This window comes from Ipomoea nil, unplaced genomic scaffold (genome assembly GCF_001879475.1).
Source record: "Ipomoea nil cultivar Tokyo-kokei standard unplaced genomic scaffold, Asagao_1.1 scaffold0869, whole genome shotgun sequence".
Taxonomy (NCBI): Eukaryota; Viridiplantae; Streptophyta; class Magnoliopsida; order Solanales; family Convolvulaceae; genus Ipomoea; species Ipomoea nil.
Genome location: NW_017617297.1, coordinates 585,297 through 608,300, shown reverse-complemented (window position 1 = coordinate 608,300; position 23,004 = coordinate 585,297). Strand labels below are relative to the sequence as shown.

The 23,004-nt window shown below is 32.6% G+C and overlaps 1 protein-coding gene across 1 annotated transcript; it reads left to right on the top strand.

Moving 5' to 3' along the window:
- The first annotated feature begins 12,990 nt into the window (after nt 1-12,990).
- Nucleotides 12,991-21,968, top strand: LOC109178772 (probable sucrose-phosphate synthase). The gene is made up of 13 exons (XM_019328327.1): nt 12,991-13,338; nt 13,435-13,524; nt 15,798-16,039; nt 16,372-16,435; nt 16,658-17,356; nt 18,299-18,412; nt 19,049-19,180; nt 19,300-19,476; nt 19,702-19,755; nt 19,871-19,933; nt 20,024-20,938; nt 21,174-21,301; nt 21,449-21,968. Exons 1-13 carry the CDS (start codon nt 13,156-13,158, stop codon nt 21,726-21,728), a joined length of 3,141 nt encoding a protein of 1,046 aa, XP_019183872.1. The 5' UTR covers nt 12,991-13,155; the 3' UTR covers nt 21,729-21,968.
- Nucleotides 21,969-23,004: the final 1,036 nt, after the last annotated feature.

Here is a 23,004-nt window from a genome sequence, read left to right as displayed (position 1 = left end):
TAGACCAGTATTTAAGAACAATGAGGCTTTCGAGTTTATAGTTTCGTATACACAAGGCAATTAAAGTGTGATAACTATGTTTTCTTTAAGTTCATGTTAAAAGAAATAGTTAAAATTGACATTTAAAATGTCATTGTATTATATAATTTATCAGTGGAGAGTTTCTAAATAAGAAGTTTAATTTAATATATTATACGTTCAAAATGAAAAATTGGTGAATATATATGAATTTGATTTTTAAAGTTTACCTATTTGAGTTGGAACAATGGAGTTGTGAAGACTTTTTAGTAGCTTTTGTTTCACATTCGAAAGGGATATGGGTTTACACTAGTGTGTGTATATATATATATATATATTTCAACTTCTTTAAAGAGTTTGAATTATATAACATAGATGTTCTTTGTCTCTCTCATGAATTGATTTTGACCGACTTTTAATTAGTCAATTCAAACTCTTCTAATTTTAAACCTTAGATTTGACATCTTAATTTGTAAATAACCAAAAAAAAAAAAAAAAAAAAAAAACCAAAATCAATGGTTGAGATGGAGTTGTGTTGGGGGTACTTGGACATCCACGAATGGATCGGAGTTGTTCCCTCTATCATTCATTTCTTAATTGCTCTTTGGTCCAAAACAACTTATAACTAATCCTAATAAGAGGCAAGCTAAGACAAATCATAATCACACACTAACATAACAATATTAATGTCATACTACGTTTTTTTTTTTTTTAAATCCAATTTATTTATTTATTCTTGGTGCACCTGCAAAGTGCAAAATGATAAGAAGAGGTAATTAATTAAACAATTAGATGTCAAGGAAATTGAGTTTTTGTTTTCTTTAAATCAAAATAGTGTAGAAAATACTATTGCATGATATCAAAGATTATATTATAGTATATATAACTAGTCTTTGTACGCATGATTCGGGATAATAATAACCACAAACTAAGTCACAGAATTCATATTATAATGAAATAATTAATTATTATTGTAACATTTCTATTTATATTGAAAAAAAAAAGAAAATAATAATTAAAAATTTTGAGTTATATATAATATACAAAGCTATAAAGACAAATAATGGTGCAAAATCATTAAAAAAAGTTAATTATTTATTGTCTCTACGACTCTACATACATTATATATGGTAATTATAATGGTGCATTATCATTTTTATTTAGTCATCAATGTAAATGGAATTTTAATTTGTCCAGATCTATACTCACCACCGGAGTTCAATCCTGTATGACCACCAATTTAGAATAATAACATATGTGTCATTACATTACATAGTAGTTGACATAATATTTTATTTACTTTTTACCTAGTTTTATACTTAGTATACTTGTTCTTGTTTTTAACTTAAAATTAAAACCCAGTTATGTGCCATTAGCTACATCCCTAATGATATTCCATTGGTCCTTCTTCTTTACTTTTCTTGACAAATAATGTCTGCCTTCAATTTTATGTCTCTCATGTTATTATTATTTTTTATCAAAATGATTATTGATGAATAGTGGGTTACAAGGATTTGAGATAATAAGAATAAGAGCACACATGTGATAACTGCTAAATGATATGCATTTTTAAATGTCAAAATCATAAAACACAGTTACAAACTTCATACCCTCGATATATATGTAACATTAATTTTTAAGATTTATTCATATATAATTGATTAATTGTGTAATTGAATTATATATAAATTGTGAATCACTTTGTGAGGTTTATTCATAATTGATTTACAGTCGAATTGTGAATTATGAATTGTGCATTTGCTAAAATTATAATATGTACGTATTAGTTTGTGATTCATATAAAATCTTGAGATTTATAATGAAGGTTAATTTGTATGGAGTAATTGATATCAAATTTTCATATTTCTACTTGAAGGTTAATTGAAAACGTAAGAAATACTATTTAGTAATTTGTAATGGGCATTCTGTTTTGATATTTTGTATTAAAATTATTTTATTTAATTAATAGTGTTTCGTAGTTTGTCATAAATATTTTTTACCGTCTTTTAAATTGTTTTAATTTCGTCTCTACTCAAAAAAAAAAAAAAAAAAATCCTAAATCCGCCCCTATTGATTATAACCAAAAAAAAAAAAAAAAAAAAAAAAAAAAAAAAAAAAAAAAAAACAAACAAAAATCATTGCATAACATGGATTGATACATAAAGTTTTTATATTAGATTAAATGTAACAAATATGTCAAACAAAAAATAAATCTAAGAAAATGACCAATAATCAAAGAAATCAACATAAAAATAATCTCAAACTAAAAATAGGATAAAAATGATTCGAGAGGGGTAACTAAGTGACAAAAACATCTTACTTAAATGGTCACGAGTTCAATTATTATTAACATACTTTTAATTAAATCATCAGCAGTATCTTTTTAATGAAAAAAATATGTTTAACTTACAACCTTTCTGCCTCATTAGTTATGCCAACAAAAATTATAATGTACACCTGGAAAGGAGTCACCTTGCACGAACGTGATGTTCACATGGCCGCACCGACCAAAAATACATATCTATTACAAATCCTTTCAAAAAGTATTATTTTTGTCATTTAGGCTGTGTTAGGAAACCAAAAATGATTTTTGAAAAGTATATTTTAGAAAATATATTTTAAAAAATAAGTTATTTTCTAGAAAATATTTTTCTTTTCAGTATTTGATTGCATTCTTAAAAATTATCTTAATGTGTTTAGTTCATTTTCAGGAAAATCAGTAGAATTAGGGTGTTCAATCGGTTAACCGTTCGGTTACGGTTAACCGAACCAAATTAGTCGAAGTTTTTTTTTCTTTAACCGTTAACCGAACCGAAGTTTGCTCTACCGAATTCACCGAATTAATCGGTCGGTTAACCGATTAACCGAACTTTTTAACGTTAAAATTTGAAATTCTAAAAATAACACCTAACATAATAAATTCAATTAAAATAAAATACATATCATAATAAATTCATAACAAAATATAAAAAACATGAATTATAAACTCCAAAGATCCCTAACTTCAAATTAGTATTTATATTTATATTATTATTTTTATATATATTAAAAACTTTGGTTAACCGTTCGGTTAATTCGGTTAACCGACCTTTCGAACCGAATTAACCGTTAACCGAAGTTTTAAAATTCTTTTAACCATTAACCGAACCGAAAAAGTTCGGTTCGAAAACGGTTAACCGAACTTTGTCGGTTCGGTCGGTTAACCGAAAATTATCCGAAGCTTGCACACCCCTAAGTAGAATTGTATAAATAAACATTTTAATTGTTTTATTTAAAATATAAAAATAGTTATAATAATATTAAAAATAATATTATTTATTAAAAAAAATAAAAAACCTTTGGTTTCTGTATTGCTGTTGCATGTTTTCGCGGGAAACCAAACCAAGGTTGTGCTCGTCGATATATGAAAACAAACAAAGTTGTGTTCGTCGATGTAGCTGTAGTATGTGGGAAATGACTTCAGCAAAATTTTGGCGAAAGTCATTTTCTCCAAAAACAGAACTGTTTTCCCTTTGATCGAAAAATGATTTCTGTTGACTTCGATTTTTCAGGCTTTACCAAACACTGAAAACCCAAAAAATAATTTCCAAAAATCATTTTTTAGATTTCTAAACAGACCCTTATAAGAGTAGTTATACACCTTTGATTGTGTTACTAATTACTATACAATTATACTCCGTATTGTGTAAATATTTATTTATAAGGAAAAATATTATTTTATTAATACGTGTATAATACATAGAACCATTTTACACCAATACGACACCCTTGAGCAATGAGCCATTATCAGTATATTTGTTCATTATCCCAATTATTTATTTGCTCGAGACTGATAGAGTGATAGAGATTTTTTTTATTTTTTTATTTTGCACAAATGATATAATATATTAAATGAGCTATCAAGTCATAAATTTAAATTTCGCTTCAATATATATCAGTTGTTTTATATTGGTGATGATGACTAACCACATCCAAGTAATCGTTGATGTTAAAGCATCACACAATTGATTAGTTTTTTTTTTTTTTTCCCATCCAAATCATAAAAGAATTTTAAAACTCTTTTGTGTTACATGAACTAGTATTTTATCTGTGCAATGCATGGTTACGTTATCATTATTTTAAATAAAAAAAATTTTAAAATGTAAAAAAAAAAATGTACAATACAATAATATAGTTGGATTTTTCATATTTTCATGATATACAAAATTAAAATTAAATTTTTGTATGATTAATATAGTCTATAATTATGTACATATTTAGATAAATTTATATGATGTTACATGATTGGTTATCTAATGGTCTAGAGAGGATAGCACACAAATGTGGTGTTAAATGAATGGTTATCTAATGGTCTAGAGAGGATAGTTTAGTCAGATAACTAATAATGTTAATGCAATAATATCTAGATTGGCATTTATTAACAGTCTTACTATGTCATTGACATTTACTGGAACCTAGCACATTTTCATATTTAACATTATGTATACACTTTTTTCACGTAAAATGTATATATACTCTATCCCGTCACATTTTATGCGTATCTAATTCGAATAATAAACAATGAACAACAAAAAGTTAATAAAATTAAATTAGCGAAATACATAAATTTTAATTTTTTATGCTAAAATATATACATAATAAATTTTAAAAGTTGCATTCACTGTAAGAATCATCGTTTTTCCGAAGAAAGTGGTCGAAAATTGCTAAAATTTGGTAAGAAATCCTTGTTCCGACCAATATGAGGATCCGCAAAAACTTCATCGGTTTTTTCGACAACTAAATAAAGTTGTCGGAAATAGCGTCCACTTTAATAATGTGGTCGGAAAAATTCTTCATAGGTGGAAAAGTTAGTGTGCGTAGTTTTCCGACAATCAGTGGTAAGAAAACTGGAAGCAGAAAAGATTAGCTGAGTCAGATTTTCCGAACACTGGTAGTCAAAATTTTGACTCAAATAATATACACTGGTTGGAAATAAGTAAATGCAGTCTTTTTAATAAGTGGTCTTTTCCGACCACCGGTGGTCGAAAATAATTAAGTAAAAAAATTATTTCACTACTTCGTAAATCTAATACAAATTATCCATGTGCAATAGCAATTTGAACACAAGTACAAATTTCACAACAATACAACATCACCAAAAGAATTATATATTGCAATAGCAAATTTAGTTACATATAATGGTTCAGTTCTAATATCCACCTCCAAAAAGCTAATTTTCAATCTTAATTAAAATACTACTTTACAATTCAAAATACTTCTTACATTATTTATATTCACAAGTAGTATTACCTAGTCATGATTGATCTATTAGGATTGTGATGGTGGCTGTGTATTATCATTCAAACCGATATTGGCCCTGTTTGGTAAAAAATTGGCCTATAAGTCAATTTTGGCTTATTTTATCGCTATTAATTGTTTGAGTTAGTTAAAATATTAATATAAATGTTTGGTTAATTAGTTTTTTGCAACTCCAAAAGGCTAAAATTGAAAAAGCTACTCTAAGCAACTTTTTCAATTAGCTTTTTGAGAAAAGAAATTATACCAAACAGCTATCAGCTAACAGCTAATTTACCAAACACTTTTCTACAATCAGTTAATGTTATCAACTATTTATACCCTCTAATTAACACAATCAGCTAATAACTAACAGCTATCAGCTAACAGCCATTTTACCAAACAGGGCCATTATCTAGCCCAACATCACTGCTCATGGCTACCAGCTCTATGCACATTAGGATCAGTTGATTAGAACCACTCCGGATTTGCACTAAATACAACAAATTTTGATTCCATCCTTTGAATTTGCATGCTCTATATATGATCTTCTTATTTTGCTCTATAAGATCCTCACGTTGTCTTCTTGTAATTGCTTAATTTTTTCCTCACAAGTTGCATGTGAGGATGATTCTCTAGCAAAATATTTCCATTTGAATTATATATCACTTTTCCCATTGGAATTATTGAAGTTTCTTCCGGCTCCCTATCACTGATAGACACAATGCGGCGCTCTAGCAAATGGCCAAATGTCTCCTCAATCTCTCTACTGTGATATATGTTTAATCCACTCAATCTTTTGTTCTAATCCCTTCTCATATATGAGTGAACATGTAAGCATGTTCCTCCATCTCTATATCCATACTGCAAATTAACTAGATTATGATGAAGCCATTCTGAGAAGGTCCAACTATTCTGGCGTTGGAGCTAGCTAGGGTCCTTAGCTTCATGGTAGCAGTGATTATATTCCAAAACTGTAGAAACCTTCTCGCACTTTTGAAAGAGGTGATCAAGGTTTTCGATCTTGATCGAAACCCTAGATAAGGTACGGTGCACATGCAATGTAGGATTACTAACAACTGCATATATATATATATATATTTGTCCATGTTTTGCCAATCATAGGAGACCTTTAATTCACCTAAGCCACTTTCAATTTCCAAACTCATCCGACATGTCACGCTCCTCCTCCATCAAGAATATAAATAATTTGCCATCACAGACTTAGGGGGTGTATTCAATCATGACTTTCATAGAGTTTTAAAGACTTTTATAAACTTTAAAAGTTTGGAGGTATTCAATTCAAACTTTTAGAGAGTCTTTAAAAGTCATACGGTATTCAATCAAGATTTTTAAAGAGTATTTAAAAGTCGTGTGGTATTCGATTAAGACTTTTAAAGAGTCTTTAAAAGTCATGTGGTATTCAAAAAGTTATGAACTTTTGTAGACTTTTTAATTTTAAGACTTTTGTAGACTTTCCCTTCTCAAATATAAATAGTTGAAATCCAACCATCAATCCCAATATTTCAAAATTTTCTTTCTTACAACTTTAAATGCTTTCTCTCTCTATTAAAACTCTATTTTTTTTCTCCCTATTTAAACTTTATAAATCTATCTAAATTCAATAAAATTATTTTTTATTCATTATCCTATATTTTCCTCATACATAAACTCTACTAATTTTTCTCTCTCTCCTAAACTTTACAATTTTCATCTAGAAATTTGAAATAATATTATTTTTATTTTTATTTTTTCTATGAATTTTTTATCCCTAACTTTCTCTAATTCCCTCTAAATACATGAACAAAGCAAAATTTTCATTGTCAAATTTGTATAAGTTTCATAATATTCATATAAATACTTATATATTTTGTTTTTATTCTTTTTATGCTTATATTCGTAATATATATTTTTCATTTTTTAACAACAAGTTACTACGAATAACGAACTACTGTTCGCCATAACAATTTGGGGTTACAAACAGTAGCTCATTGTTGCTGTTCGCAGTCTCAAATTGCTATTGTAAATAATAGTACTTTGCGTGATAGATGCCTAGCAATATATCAAGTATAATTATATATATATATATATATAATTATTTCTTTATTTTATGGAACTTGTAATTATTTTAAATATTTTATTTGATCAATTCTTTTATTATAAATTTTATTGTTTAATATTGTTATGACTTTCTAATGAAATAGTTTTTTTTTTTTTTTGGTTGATGTTTATTAATTATATATATATAGAGTTCAAATGAGGACAACAATATATAGAGGACTGTGAGGACAAATAATGGGCACACAACAAATTAATACCAGGCACACAACTTAATACACAATGGCACACAAGAATAAATGTAAACATCAGGTTTCGAACCAGGGCTCTATATATTAACAAATCTACCACGCGACATACAAACTGTGGCACACGACTACATTCGGCCATGCACACGACAAACCGGCTAATGGCACACACTATATTTGTCCCCACAATCCTCTATAATATACTTGTCCTCATTTGAATACACATCTATATATATATATATATATATATATATATATATATATATATATATATATATATATATATATATATATATATATATATAAGTAATTAGCATTTTTTTTGAAGAATAAATAATTAGCATATAATTCTCAGCATACTAGGGATAAAAATAATAATCTTGAGAATGTTGATGTGGGTGAAGAACTATATAATAAGAAGAATTTTATGATATATTATAAATATTTTGTAAGAAAATTATAAATGATAAGAATCAAAATCTTTGAAAGTTTGTAAGGATGTATTCAATTTAGAATTTCAATGACTTTTGTAGACTTTTTAAAATAAAAAGTTGATAAAAGTCTATGAATGTTTTTTATATAGACTTTTATAGAATCTTACAAAGTTTTAAAAAGTTTTAAACGACTCTATGAAAGTCAATCAAAGTTTATTAAAATTTATCATTTTAAAAGTCTTTAAAACTCTACAAAAGTCATGATTGAATACACCCCCCTTAATTCACTGGTTCAGTAAGCAGTAGTGTGAGGATTATGTCCAAAGTGGACAGATCCACTTTGGACACTGACATTTGGTCCTGTCCAATTAAGTCACCGTAATTTACATCCTCCCAAATGTTATGTTAGAGCATAGTGTGAGGGGACATTAGGGAGTTCAACCTTTTGGGAGAAGAATATAAACAAAAGGGGACATTAGGGAGTTCAACATTTTGGGAGAAGAATATAAACAATTTTGCCTCAAATATATGTTGTTTCCGCCATTAAGAATTTTCTAGTAAAATCTATTTCTCCTAGAGATTTTCAAGTTATTACAGAAAAACAATATTTATCAAGTACACGCCATTTAATTTACTAGTAACTGCGCTTGAAAAAAATATAAACAATTTTTTTTTTTTTTGAAAATAAAAAAACAATTTTTTTTAATTCTTTGTTCCTATATAGAAATCCTCTATCTTAACTACGCGGGGATATATTAAATTCAAGCATGCTTGTAGTCATAGGCCACACTTTTCACAAACTATCATGGTTTGAATTTCACTAATACATGCAAATGTCTTTTGAACAATACGTATAATATTTATGTGATATATTGATTGTATTCTTTTTTTCTTTTTTGGTATGAGATATATTGATTGTATTCTTTTTTTCTTTTTTTTGGTTAGCTCACGAAGTATTCTGAATGGGCCTAACTCAAATTAATCCTCACTCTTTTGAATATGCCCAATTATAGAAAATACCTTTAAACTCGCATCACACGTAGACTAAATTCTCGCTCATATATACCATACTAATCCAATTAAGAGACAAAGTGCTGGTCATATTAATTTTTTTATACGAGAGATGTATTGAACTCCCGACTTCTTTTAAGGGACATACGTGAGTATATAGTCATTTACGTCAACCAAGCTGGTTATATGTTAATTGTATTTAATAAGACAAGATAGTCCTCGTCTGAAATGATTGGTGGAACACCTAATTGCAATTTATTGTGTGGTTCAGGGTCCAAAACAAAGTCATTGAATTTTATAAGTTAGAATAATGTACTTTATGTGTTAGAATAATGTACTTTATGTGTTTAGAATAATGAAATTTTTTAGGTAAGATAATGTATTTTATGAGTTAGAATAATGTACATTATTGGTTATAAAAATGTATGTTGCAGCAAGTTATGTGGAATAAAAAATAAAAATACAAAAAATAACGTTATTTTTAGATCGTGACCCACGCAACTGTGTACCTTTCATAACTGTTGACACCTAATATGGTAAATGATATCAAATAATTAATTGCTCAATAAATTTTAAAGAGAAGTTTGATTGTATTCCAAATTTCCAACCCCATAATTATTAATTAACCAAAAAGAAAAGAAAAATAGAGGAGAAGTACCAAAAGAAGGGGGTATTTTTGTCCTCAAAGTTTGGTAAACCTGAAAAGGCACAATAACGAATAATCCATTTTATATTCTTTCCCCTCGTCTAGCTTTAGTCAAATCACCCCCAAGTAATTATTATTATGTTGAGTGTGTAATAGGACACACTTTATACAAATTTACTATTTTGCCCCTCCAAAAATTTAATATTATTTTTTGGTACCTATCTGGGTACGTGGAACAATCTGGGAGTAACAGGCGCCAACAGCCAACTGTCCAACAATTGCATGTTCCATATAACGACGCCGTTAGCTTTTATTACGCCTCTTCTTCGCTTTCGACCGTTCACGAAATTCACACCGTTAATTTTATTTTATAGGAGTATATTTTTCACTTACCGTTATTTAGAAGCTGGAAATTAGGGAAGGAGGGCTGGACTTTGCTAAATTAGATTTCAACCCTTCTATTTTTCTTTAATAATTAAATGTGACATTCTCCTAATTTCTACTTGCTATTTTTGTTCCTACTAAAACAACTTATTTTTGAGATTGCTGATTTTGACATTTCAAGAACATGGAATTCACTTGAAGATTTAACAATGGAAAGAAAAGTTTTACTAAAAATAAATGGAAAGAAAAGTTATTTCTTAAGTTGCTTTTTGGCATTATTTTCCTTTTTAATGTAATGACTTTAATATAAAGTTTTATAATTAAACATATCATGCTTTTGTAATTTTCCATAAATTCATATAAATTTCATGGTTAAAGGTGGGCTATATTGACTATTATTTGAATATTTTACTAGATTATAACAATATAATGTTACAATTGGGTAAATCCAACTAAGATGGTGTTGACTATTATTTTATTATTTGAATATTCTACTATCACTTTTTACCCCATAATAATGCCCATATTAATGTAGTACATTTTGATTGGTAAAAATAAAATAAAATTGGATCATGATTTTTTCTTTGATAAAATCAAAATATGTGGCAAGAATATTATTCATTGAGTTGTAGAGAGTACAATACAATTATCAAAATTTTAAATCATTTTTAATAATTTTAGTTTGAATTAATTCCAAAAATGTTTTGTTGATTGTACAAAATTTCTTAAGGTATTTATTCATCAACTTCTAATTTCACATAATAAATTTTTTTTTCTTTTGCTATGAAATCCTTACTTATTTTGATATTGATGGAGTTATGTGGTATTCTCAAGTGGTTGGTTAGAAGTGTCTGATCGGTCAAAGAAGGGAAAGAATTGATCTAGAAAGCAAATGACTGATCAAGATCTTATTGTATATGATCTATAACTCAAGAGAGAGTTTTAAAAGAATAAAACTTCAAAACTATATTTCTATAATCATTCACCACAATGTTTTTACAAATACCTACTACTCCATTGTTAATAACTTCCTATAAAAGGTGATAGGGCTCATTACCTGTACCGGCCTCATTACCTGTACATATCACATGCCTGCTTGGGTATCTAGATAGGTATCACATAATTGCTCGGTATCTAGACGGAATGTCGAAGGGAATTATTTCTGAGCATTTACCGATCTTAGAACTAACCGAACGTAACTGACTTGCTCTGAAGGACCGAGCAAAAGTTTAGTTAGTGGCAGTAGTTTCCCACCTTCGGGGTCATCCCGACCATATTAGGTCGGGACGAACCACTCGAGCTTCTTTGCTTAGAAAATGAAATCTCATTCCCTTAGTCAAACCCGATCGCGGTAGGAACGAGGGCATCAGGAACCTTGGCACGCGTGAAGGAATTAGCGGAGCCTTCGACCTTCTTCTGTGTATGGGAAACACGTGTCACGCATGCCGAGCCTTCGATATCTGTTCCCTCTACTCTCCTATAAATATGGCATTAAGTGCGAGAGGAAGGACTTTTGGCATTTTTCCACATAATTACTATATGCTCGGGATACTCTGACCCACTATGACCTATTCCCGAGCACAATTCCTTAAACCAATAAACCAACGATCCAAGTATTTATTTACGATGGGGATAATCGTATTAACAACAATATTACCACCTCATTATTATTATTAGAAAAAATTACGCTATTGGTTTTAAAGATTGCGTTTTTTATAAGGCGTCATTTATTTACAAGAACGGGGCCACAAAAATTTAAAAATTCCCATGTTCTCATTCATTTACATTCATGTGCTTTCATTGCAATATTACCTAGTTTGTGTTTGTTTGTCTGAATAGAAATCATACAATGTGTAAGTAATAATGCACTTTTCATACTCCCATGCTCATAGGGAATATTATTTAATTTATTGTATGATTATACGTGTGCTCAGTATCTACATAGGAGACCGAGAGGATCAACTCTCGAGCACGATCGATCGCCTTGAATTTGGCCCGACCCGAGACTAATCAAAAGATGGTCCCTTTGAGACAACAACCCTGAGCACTGGGCCTCTAGCTTTTTAAAACAAACGTAGCCCTGTTGCACGCACCACCCGATCATATCATAATAATACAATTGTCAGGAATCTCAAGCTACGTAAGGCCATTTGAACAGCCATGACCCGTGCATGGAGGATACACGGCTAACATGCATGCCGAACCCTCGCATGTGTCTCCTCCAAATCATGAGACTTTTGGAACTCTCATCCAAATCATATCTAATCTCAGGAATGTCTGACCTCGTATTCAGTTACCCGAGACCCTATATTAAGACTGAAGATAATACTTCGACGTATTTACAACATCACATGCTTTCTTTGCCGACTTGACCTTGAGAGTTTGAGTATTATTACCATTTTAAGAAAAAAAATAATTAACTGTTATCATGGTAGCTTGACTTCATTTTTATCTAAGGACATCGCTTCATCTTCATTACTCCTTCATCCATTCATCTCCTTCAATTATAATTATCATGGTAACCCTAATTTGTTAACAACAATAAATTTATTCATTTTATGCTCCTTTCAGATCTAAATGAACAAAATAAACTTTTTCACTTAGAGCACTATTAACATCTTTAATTTTTTAAAAATAATAATACTAATCATGCTCCTTCATTTAGATACTTAGATGAAGCAAATGAACACTTTCAGTTATGACTTCTATTACAGTCTTAATTAAAAAAAAAAATGTAAAGAAGTACCTAAAAACACTAAAATTTTATTAGATGGAATTAGAACTTAGGACTGATTTAAAATTTTTTGTATAGTTTGGGACATTTTTATAATTCTCTTCAATCTTTACGGCTGTCTGAAATCACGCTTCCCGTAATCTAATCTCCCTATATATTTGCCTCATATTCTCTCGCTTGCTGGAATATACAACTCTCTCTCTCTCTCTCTTTCTCTCTGGTTTTCAGTGGCCTTATCGCACCATCTCCATTCCTCTGCTGTAAAACTGAAATTTGCAATCAACATATACAATATTATATATCTATATATACAGACACATCTGAAGGAGGAGTAAGGTGGTGGTGGAAATGGCCGGAAATGATTGGATAAACAGTTACTTGGAGGCGATATTGGATGTCGGGCCGGGGATCGACGACGCGAAGTCATCGCTGCTACTGAGGGAGAGGGGCAGGTTCAGCCCCACCCGTTACTTCGTCGAGGAAGTCGTCTCCGGCTTTGATGAGACCGATCTTCACCGCTCTTGGGTCCGAGTATGTTACGCTCTCTCTCTCTCTATATATATGTATGTGTGATTGTCTGGATATGTACTTGTTTGTGATTTGAAGGATGAATGTAATGGATGATAGGCACAAGCAACTCGGAGCCCCCAAGAGCGGAATACAAGGCTGGAGAATATGTGCTGGCGGATTTGGAATTTGGCTCGCCAGAAAAAACAGGTTTTCTTTTCTTCGCCTTTTCTGAAAAGAAGTTTTTATGTAAGTTAATAATTAGTTTTTTGATTGGAGAAGGATATGCATTGGTGTTCTCTTGAAGTGTTGATAAGATATAGCTGAAAAATTAACTCTAAAGTTCCAAATTATAAATTAGTTCATAGGATCAAAGCTGAAAGTTACTTTGGTTGATAAATTATAAATTATAAGAGTAGCTTCTTTCTTTTTTCTCTCCCTTTTTGTTTTTGTTTTTGTTTTGTTTTGTTTTGTTTTGTTTTTTGTTCTCTTTTTGGGTTTGGTTTCTATTGTAGCTTCTATTATTGTTGTAATGAGAAATTGGAAAAATAATGAAGTAAAAATTTTATCAAAAAAACATATAAATAAATTATAAAAATATAAAGTTTTCTTAGCATGGATAGATAGGCACCTTACTTTCAGTTTTGCACACTAATTTCATCTGCTCTGCTTAGTGCTAATTTGGCAACTTGGTAATGGTCTAGGGAGTCCTCAATTATAATTCATTACATTTATGCGTATGGTGACACCCTTCCCAAATGCGGTTATCATATGCGAAATCTCAAATTTATCTGCATTAAAGGACATTCTCTTTATTTCGATGAGGTTACTTTAGGAAGAATAATGTAGTTCTCAACACCAAAAATCATGTTTGGCCCAAGACTCAAAAGTAAAAATCATGTTTGACCCAAAACTATCCTTGGACAAAATCATGGAAGATCAAAATATCAAATTCGAGTGACCTTATGTTTAACGCGATTTGGCTTGTCAAACACCTCAAAAGAACACGTTGATCTCTTAATGTAATTTTTGATAAATGTACTCCAAATGTGGCCCAGTTCTTATATTTGGTTGATTAGTATAAAGGGCTTGGTACTTATCAAACAACAGTTATAAGAATTTTTTCAGCCTTTTCCTCTGTGGTCAACAGAGAAGATGACAAAAACACACACTTTGAAAGGGATTAGGGAAAGAAACCAGAAATGTTAATTTCTACCATATATATATTTTTTTATCGGAAGCGGTATGAATTATTTGCTGAGACAAAATTGGATTCCTTGACATTAGAGCTGAAAACAACGATTTCTGCCTCACAAACTGTCTGGCTTTTTGAAGGCTGAACAAATTAGGCTGTGCCTTTTACTTCCTCTAATTGAAAGGTGCAGACACAGAAAAAATGGCATTGCCTATACTGTTATCAAAGGAAAGCTATTCATCATTAAGCGAAGCACACTATTTATGATAAGAGTTTTTTCTGTCACATGCAAGTCCAAACAAATTTACTCAGCCTAATTCTTTGGATGTAACTTGCATTAGAGCAGTTAAGAGATGAAAGGTTTGTTGTTTTGTAGAATTCTGCAATGCACATCAGTACTGTTATGTTCTTCATCTTTAAAAGAACTTTTTATCATAGTTGAAAAAATCGCTAGGCGCCTAGGCGGCGATTAATCGGCGCCTAGGCGCCCGTGTATTTTTGTTTTCAAAAAATTTTGAATAATTTTTTTTTTAATTTTTTAAGACTTGATAATTATAAATTATTTAATACTTTAATAGTTAATACTAAAATATTAAATATTAACCTAAAAAAATCTAGAGTTTGAACAATTTAGGGTTATTTCGCTCAAAACGATGTCGTTTTGAGTGAAATAATCCATTTTAAAGAAGGGAACAAAAGCTAATTGGCCGACTAGGTGACCTAGTTGGTGCCTAGGAGGCCTAGGCGGTGCTTAGGCAGCCTAGTCGGCCGCCTAGACCACCGATTATGGCTATACGCTAGGCGTTGGCCAACGCCTAGCGCCTAGGCGCCGATTAATCGGTGTCTAAGCGGGATTTTTGCAACACTGCTTTTCATTAAGAGCATTTAAGAAACAAAAGTTAATTACTAAAGGCTTAACTAAGGTGCAGTTTAGCTTTTTCTAATTTAATATGCATGCTTCATTTTTCCCATCATTAGATCATGACTTCATGCAGTTTCTTTGGCACCAATTAGATAAATAAAATTTTTTTGCTTTGTTTTTCCTCCGAATAAAAATAGTCACTGATGAGTTCCTGTCAAATAGACATGTTTTTGTCTGAAGGTTTTTTGGGTTTCTATTTATTGCTAATGGTCCTGGCACGCCTGACCTGTACTGCTCTTAGTATAGATTTCAAAATTAGCAGACTGTACCACATGACTTTCTTTTTGTGGAATTGTAGAATGAATATGTATAATTGGTGCCTACCCAGGAATTTACATTATCACTTATATTGATACCTATATGCAGCTTGAGGGAGAGCAAGCTCAGAGGCTGGCTAAGCGTCGTCAAGAACGTGAGAGGGGTCGCAGAGAGGCAGTAGCTGATATGTCAGAGGACCTATCAGAAGGTGAGAAAGGGGATGCAATCAGTGATATTTCAGCCCATGGTGAAAGCATTAAAGGCCGATTGCCTAGAATTAGTTCTGTTGAGACAATGGAATCTTGGGCCAATCAACAAAAGGGGAAGAAGTTGTATATTGTACTTATAAGGTAAGGAATAAACCTTTTTCCTTAATTTTGTGTCAATGAGGAATCATTGAAAAGCTATTAATTTTCTAATATGGTATTGGTATATGAAGAGCGAATATTGATGATTTTACTTGTCTGATAACAAATCTGCCATCTTTACACTATTGCTTTGACACATTGTTTTGAATGAAGTGATAATTATCAAAACTGATCACTGCCCCTTCCCCTCCAAAATGAAAAAAAAAAAAAGGAAAAGGAGGAAAAAAAAATGCACACACGCTGGCAAAAATCCCCCTACTCCTATTTGGAACGTACTCCCTTTCTCCAGTTACTCATCCTATTGTTATTTGTAGCTTACATGGCTTAATACGGGGTGAGAATATGGAGCTTGGGCGTGACTCAGATACTGGTGGTCAGGTAGATTTCTCTACATGTCTGCAAAACTGTTGTTACTAATCATGATAATTTAACACATTTTTACTTTTTAGTCTTTCTATCCTGTAATCTTTGTTCATGCATGGAACATGAAATACTATAACCTTTTCTAGGAAAAGAATGGGTAACCTTTCTTTCCTTCTTCTTTTTATTTTTTTTTATTTTTTTAAATTATTATTATTATTATTATTATTATTATATCAGGTGAAGTATGTTGTAGAACTTGCAAGAGCTCTAGGTTCAATGCCGGGCGTATATAGGGTTGACCTGCTTACTAGACAAGTCTCATCACCAGAAGTTGACTGGAGTTATGGTGAACCCACAGAAATGTTGACCCCGCTAAATTCTGAAGGCTTGATGACTGAGACGGGAGAGAGCAGTGGCGCTTATATAATTCGTATACCATTTGGACCTAGAGATAAATATATTCCTAAAGAAGACCTGTGGCCTTACATCCCTGAATTTGTTGATGGTGCTCTTAACCACATTCTTCAAATTTCAAAAGTTCTAGGGGAGCAAATTGGTAGTGGGCGTGCTGTGTGGCCTGTTGCTATACATGGTCATTATGCAGATGCTGGTGACTCTGCTGCTCTTCTGTCAGGTGCTTTAAATGTACCAATGCTTTTCACTGGTCACTCACTTGGACGAGATAAGTTGGAACAACTGTTGAGACAAGGTCGATTGTCAAAGGATGAGATAAATTCAACCTATAAAATAATGCGTAGGATAGAGGCAGAGGAGTTATCTCTTGATGCTTCTGAAATTGTCATTACTAGCACAAGACAGGAGATAGATGAGCAGTGGCGTTTGTATGATGGGTTTGATCCAATACTAGAGCGTAAGCTTCGTGCTAGGATCAAACGTAATGTCAGCTGCTATGGCAGGTTCATGCCGCGCATGGTTGTAAGTATTTGTTTCCTCTCACATTTATTAAAACCTTAGCTGTTGCTTTGATGGGAAGCTTGTGTTTTCAATATACTGTTCCTTGTTCCTTGAGGCTTGAACCCAGCGTAATCTGTAGTGGCTTATGGATAGAGAGACTAACTGTGCTTGCCACAAACTGCTACCTTTCAGTCAAATCCTATGAAACCTTTTTAAATTTTTATTATTTTTTAATAATAAGTATAATTGAATACATGAGGTAATAATTATTTTTAAAAATAATTTGTTTAGAGTACTATGAAGATTAATGCATTTAAATTAGAATTTACTGAGGATTAGCATGTATTCTGGATGGCTATTGTGCAATATTCGTACTGAAAGTAATAGTGGGGAAGTTTTGCTCAGCCAGTAGGCAATTACTAGTTATTATGCAGCAGATAAAGTGATTTTATTTTCTCTGTTTCAAGTAACATGTTCAGGTTTAGTTCAGCTGTATAAGACTTCAAAACATATAATTCTTGAATGACCTTATTAAACAAACCAGTTTCGTTCTGATTCTTCTTATCCATAAACATTGGAAGATGCTATTTGCCTACAAAGTTTTATACACAAGTTTACACATGCTGATGTGGCTTTACAACTCTTGATATTCATTGGTTACTTGTGAGTCGAACTCCTAGGGTAATCAAATGAGGCTATGTCTGTTCACAAAAATTTGTCTGCATCTAGCATTATCCATAAACATTTGAGGGATGAAACATTAACTATTACCTGCCATGGATTAAGTTTTTTCTCTTTCATGAACATTTGTACTTTGTGCTGATTCCCCAAGTGCTCAATTTAATATCCTTTACTCACAGAATAACTGGTAAAGATGGCCCAGCCACTTTAAGGTCTCTTTTCCAGTCTGTTGCATGTGATTGCTGAATTGCTTCATATGACATATTCAACACCTGCCTGTAGGTAATTCCACCTGGGATGGAGTTTCATCATATTGTTCCGCATGAAGGTGATATGGATTTTGAAACAGAGGGATCTGAAGATGGAAAATCCCCTGACCCACATATTTGGACAGAGGTTTTAATTGACTTTGTTCTTTATCCAATGTATTGATAATGTTTTCCTATAACGTTTGATTTCGGCTAATGCATCTGATTTTACTTTTTTTTTTTTCTTCTTGGGGGAACTTCTGGTGGGAGATGGATTTTGAACTTAGGCCTAAATGCCTAATACCTAAAATGGGACTTAGTTCACCACTAAGCTAAACTGCAATCCTCCATCCCCCTTTCTTAATTTCTAAGAGCATCCCCATAAATGGTTCTTGGGGGTTTTTTTCTGAAAAAAAAAAAAAAATTGGGGAGGGGTTTATAACTAATGGGAAGGGGAGCTTTTTGGGGGTTTTTATTCCTGCAAAATCAAAATTTTTGTGGGGTCCACTGAAATGGGGAAAGGAGAGAAAGCAACAGAGCAACTGTCGCGTGTGGAAACTGCTGCACCCAGCTGGGCGCGTGCAGTAAATGTTATTTAATTTTTTTTTTAAAATAAAAAACTTTTTTGTCAGAATTTGTTTTATCTTTTTTTTTTTTTTTCCTCTTTTTTCCTCTTCTCTCTTCCCCCCTCTCTCCTACATGGACCTGAAAAAACCAACAAAAAATGCACACTGATGAGGTTGGTCTAACATCCTTTCAAACATTCAATGCTGGCCTTCTACAGATAATGCGCTTTTTTTCAAACCCAAGGAAGCCTATGATTCTTGCCCTTGCCAGGCCTGATCCTAAAAAGAACCTCACTACTTTAGTGAAGGCATTTGGTGAATGTCGTCCATTGAGGGAGCTTGCTAATTTGGTAAGTCTGAAAGTTGAACTTTACCAAATAATTCTCGCTGAAAATTTTGATGCATTGTGTTGCCTGACTGCTGATCTAGCTGGCTAGTCCGTCATTCCTGTTTTCTCTATGTTTTGCAGACTCTAATAATGGGTAACCGTGACAACATTGATGAAATGTCGAGCACCAATGCATCAGTTCTTCTTTCTATACTGAAGATGATAGATAAGTATGACCTATATGGTCAAGTGGCTTATCCTAAACATCACAAGCAGTCTGAGGTTCCTGATATCTATCGCCTTGCTGCAAAGACAAAGGTTTTCCATCTCTTTTATTCATCTCTTTAAAGTTTAAATTAAACATTTTCCAAACACCCACACATCCATGGTCATATTTTTATGGCTCTTTAAGATTCAGTTGACCAAATGCTCTAGAGCTCTATGGTAACTGTGGTTATTACAATTATTTATTTATTTTGGATATGTTTACATTGCACTTTATATGTGCTGTCTAGTCATTTGTTTCCTCTGTGCTTTTGGCAGGGTGTTTTCATCAATCCAGCTTTTATAGAGCCTTTTGGACTGACTTTGATTGAGGTTGGTTGTTGTTGTTGTTGTTGTTGTTTTTTTTTTTTTTTTTTTTTTTAATGCAATACCAAACTTTAATTGTTGAAATTTCATTATAAAATTACTCATTTTTCCTTTTGGACAGGCTGCAGCCCATGGTCTCCCTATTGTTGCCACAAAAAATGGTGGGCCTGTTGATATACATAGGGTAAATTTCTGTTTGTCTGTCCTGAGAATGTATACTGTTAAACAAATATTCTACAGATCAGATTTTCGAGTGTGTTTATTTCTTTTGCAGGTTCTTGACAATGGTCTCCTTGTTGATCCCCATGATCAGCATGCTATAGCTGATGCTCTTTTGAAACTGGTTGCAGACAAGCACCTGTGGGCTAAATGCAGGGCAAATGGATTGAAAAACATCCATCTTTTCTCATGGCCAGAGCATTGTAAAACTTATCTTTCTCGAATAGCAGGTTGCAAGCCAAGGCAGCCATGTTGGCTGAGAAATGCTGATGATGATGAAAACTCAGAATCAGAGTCACCTAGTGATTCCTTGAGGGATATACAGGATATATCTTTGAATTTAAAATTTTCATTGGATGGTGATAAAAATGAGGATTCTGATAATTTGTTCGACCCTGATGATCGAAAGAATAAGTTGGAGAATGCTGTCTTGGCTTGGTCCAAGGGTGTGAAGGGCACTCACAAAACTTCAATTGATAAAATAGACCAGAGTTCTAGTGCTGGTAAGTTCCCAGCATTGAGGAGAAGGAAGCAGATATTTGTTATAGCAGTGGACTGTGATGCCAGTACAGGTCTATTTGAAAATGTGAGAAAGATCTTTGCAGCTGTGGAGGCGGAAAGGATGGAAGGCTCCGTAGGGTTCATATTGGCCACTGCATTCAATATATCAGAAGTGCATTCTTTTCTGATTTCAGAGGGCATGAATCCTACTGATTTTGATGCTTTCATTTGCAATAGTGGTGGTGATCTTTATTATTCATCTTTCCATTCTGAAGATAATCCTTTTGTAGTTGACTTGTACTACCATTCCCACATTGAATACCGCTGGGGTGGAGAAGGGTTGAGAAAGACTTTAGTGCGTTGGGCAGCTTCTATTTCTGATAAGAAGGGTGAAAAAGAAGAGCACATTGTTGAAGATGAAAAGAATTCAGCTGACTACTGCTATACTTTTAAAGTTCACAAGTCTGGAGTAAGTGAACATCCTGTCTTTCATATTTTGGATATGGTGATTGTCCATGGGGTTTGTAGCTTTCCTGAATGCTTACTTGAAAATGTTGTTGCTCTCATTTTCTTCATTACCTGTTATAGGGTGTAAACTGTCTTCCTTATTTTCAGTGATGAGTAGATTATGATGGTGTTTATAGACAACCTGGTTTATTTTGTTAGATGTTATTACAAGGGATGATATTTGTTCGACTTCTCAGGACCCCTCTGTTAAGGAGCTTAGGAAGTTGATGAGAATCCAGGCTCTCCGTTGTCATGTCGTTTATTGTCAAAATGGCAGCAGGATCAATGTAATTCCAGTGTTGTCCTCTCGTTCCCAAGCACTCAGGTATATCATATGCCCCTTTTAGTTCCCTTGGTTGTTCCTGGAAACAGTCGTGTTACTGCTGTTTCTTTACTGGGCAGTACTCCTTGATTACCCTGAATAATATTTCATATTTACGCGCTCAACTAACTAATGAAATTGTGTTCTCAGGTACTTGTATCTGCGGTGGGGTATGGACTTGTCAAAGTTGGTGGTCTTTGTAGGCGAAAGCGGGGACACCGACTATGAAGGATTGCTTGGAGGTCTAAGGAAAGCTGTAATACTGAAAGGAGTGTGCAGTGTTTCTAGCAGTCAACTTCTTTCGAATAGGAATTATCCACTTACAGACGTCGTCCCTTACAACAGCCCCAACGTTATCCAGACAACTGAAGAATGCAGCAGCTCAGAACTCCGTGCTTCATTGGAGAAGCTAGGTGTTCTCAAAGGATAGAATCCGCGGGATATTCTGTCCGGACCAGAGCTCGGATGTTATGAACAAGACGAAGTTATTAGTTATAGTCTTCTGGTTCTGGAGATGTTACTCAAGTAAGATTCAAAACTTTGTTGCTCGTTCTCAAAGACACACCTTAATACTTGCTCTCATTTGATGCCTTCTTTGCAATGCCTGTACAGTTGAATTTGGTATCTATGTTGGAGGCATGATACAGTTTGATAATTCAGAAGAAAGTGATGAATAAGTTACAAATATGAAAACCAACCTGAGATATTTCAACGTTTATATATATATATATATATATATATATATATATATATATATATATATATATATATATATATATATGTGGTGCCCCTGTGGTTCTTATAGTGTTAGGGGAATCAAGTGCACAGTATGTAGTGCACTTATCTTTTTTGAAAAATTTTGTGAACATATTCTGATACTGGAAATGCTGCAGTTTCATGCCTTAATAATATGTTTTGTCATTGTTTGCTTATATTCTTATACGATTATACGAGTTGTCAAAGGGAGAATTAGGAAACCAACTTGGTTGGCGTGAGTGGTCGTGCATTCTCATCTCTTAAGAGAGGTCGAGAGTGGCAATTTATATCGTGCACTTATGTGCGCCCATGCACAAAACGCGCACGTTTTCAATTGCTGACGTCATTCCGTCGGTCTAAACAGCCAAAACTTCATTATGTGTATTCAGTTAAAAGTTTCTGTGTATTGTGTTATGAGTTATGAGTTTCTGTGTATTCAGTTACGAGTTTCTGTGTATTATGTATCATGTTAGATTATGTGCATCGGTTATGAGTTTCTGTGTATTCTGTTATGAGTTTATGTGTATTCGAAATAGAGAATTTTTTTTTAACAATGCACCAAAACGATGTCGTTTTGGGAGGCGCGGGGCGCACATTGCTATGTGCGCCTTGGTGCACGGTATAACAATTGGGTCGAGAGTTCAAACCTGGCAAATTATGTTGTGCATCCGTGTGCACCATGCATGGTGCACACAGATGCAAAAACGACGTCGTTTTGACTAAAAACGCGCGTCCAATTTAAAAAAAAAAAAATTCAGTTTCGATTCCCGTCAACAACATTATGTTGTGCATAATTTCTGAATGTATAGTTATGAAATTATGGATGTATAGTTATGCAATTCTGGATTTATAGTTATGAAATTATGGATGTGTAGTTATGTAATTCTGAATGTGTAGTTATGAAGTTATGCAATTCTGAATTTATAGTTATGAAGTTATGGATGTATAGT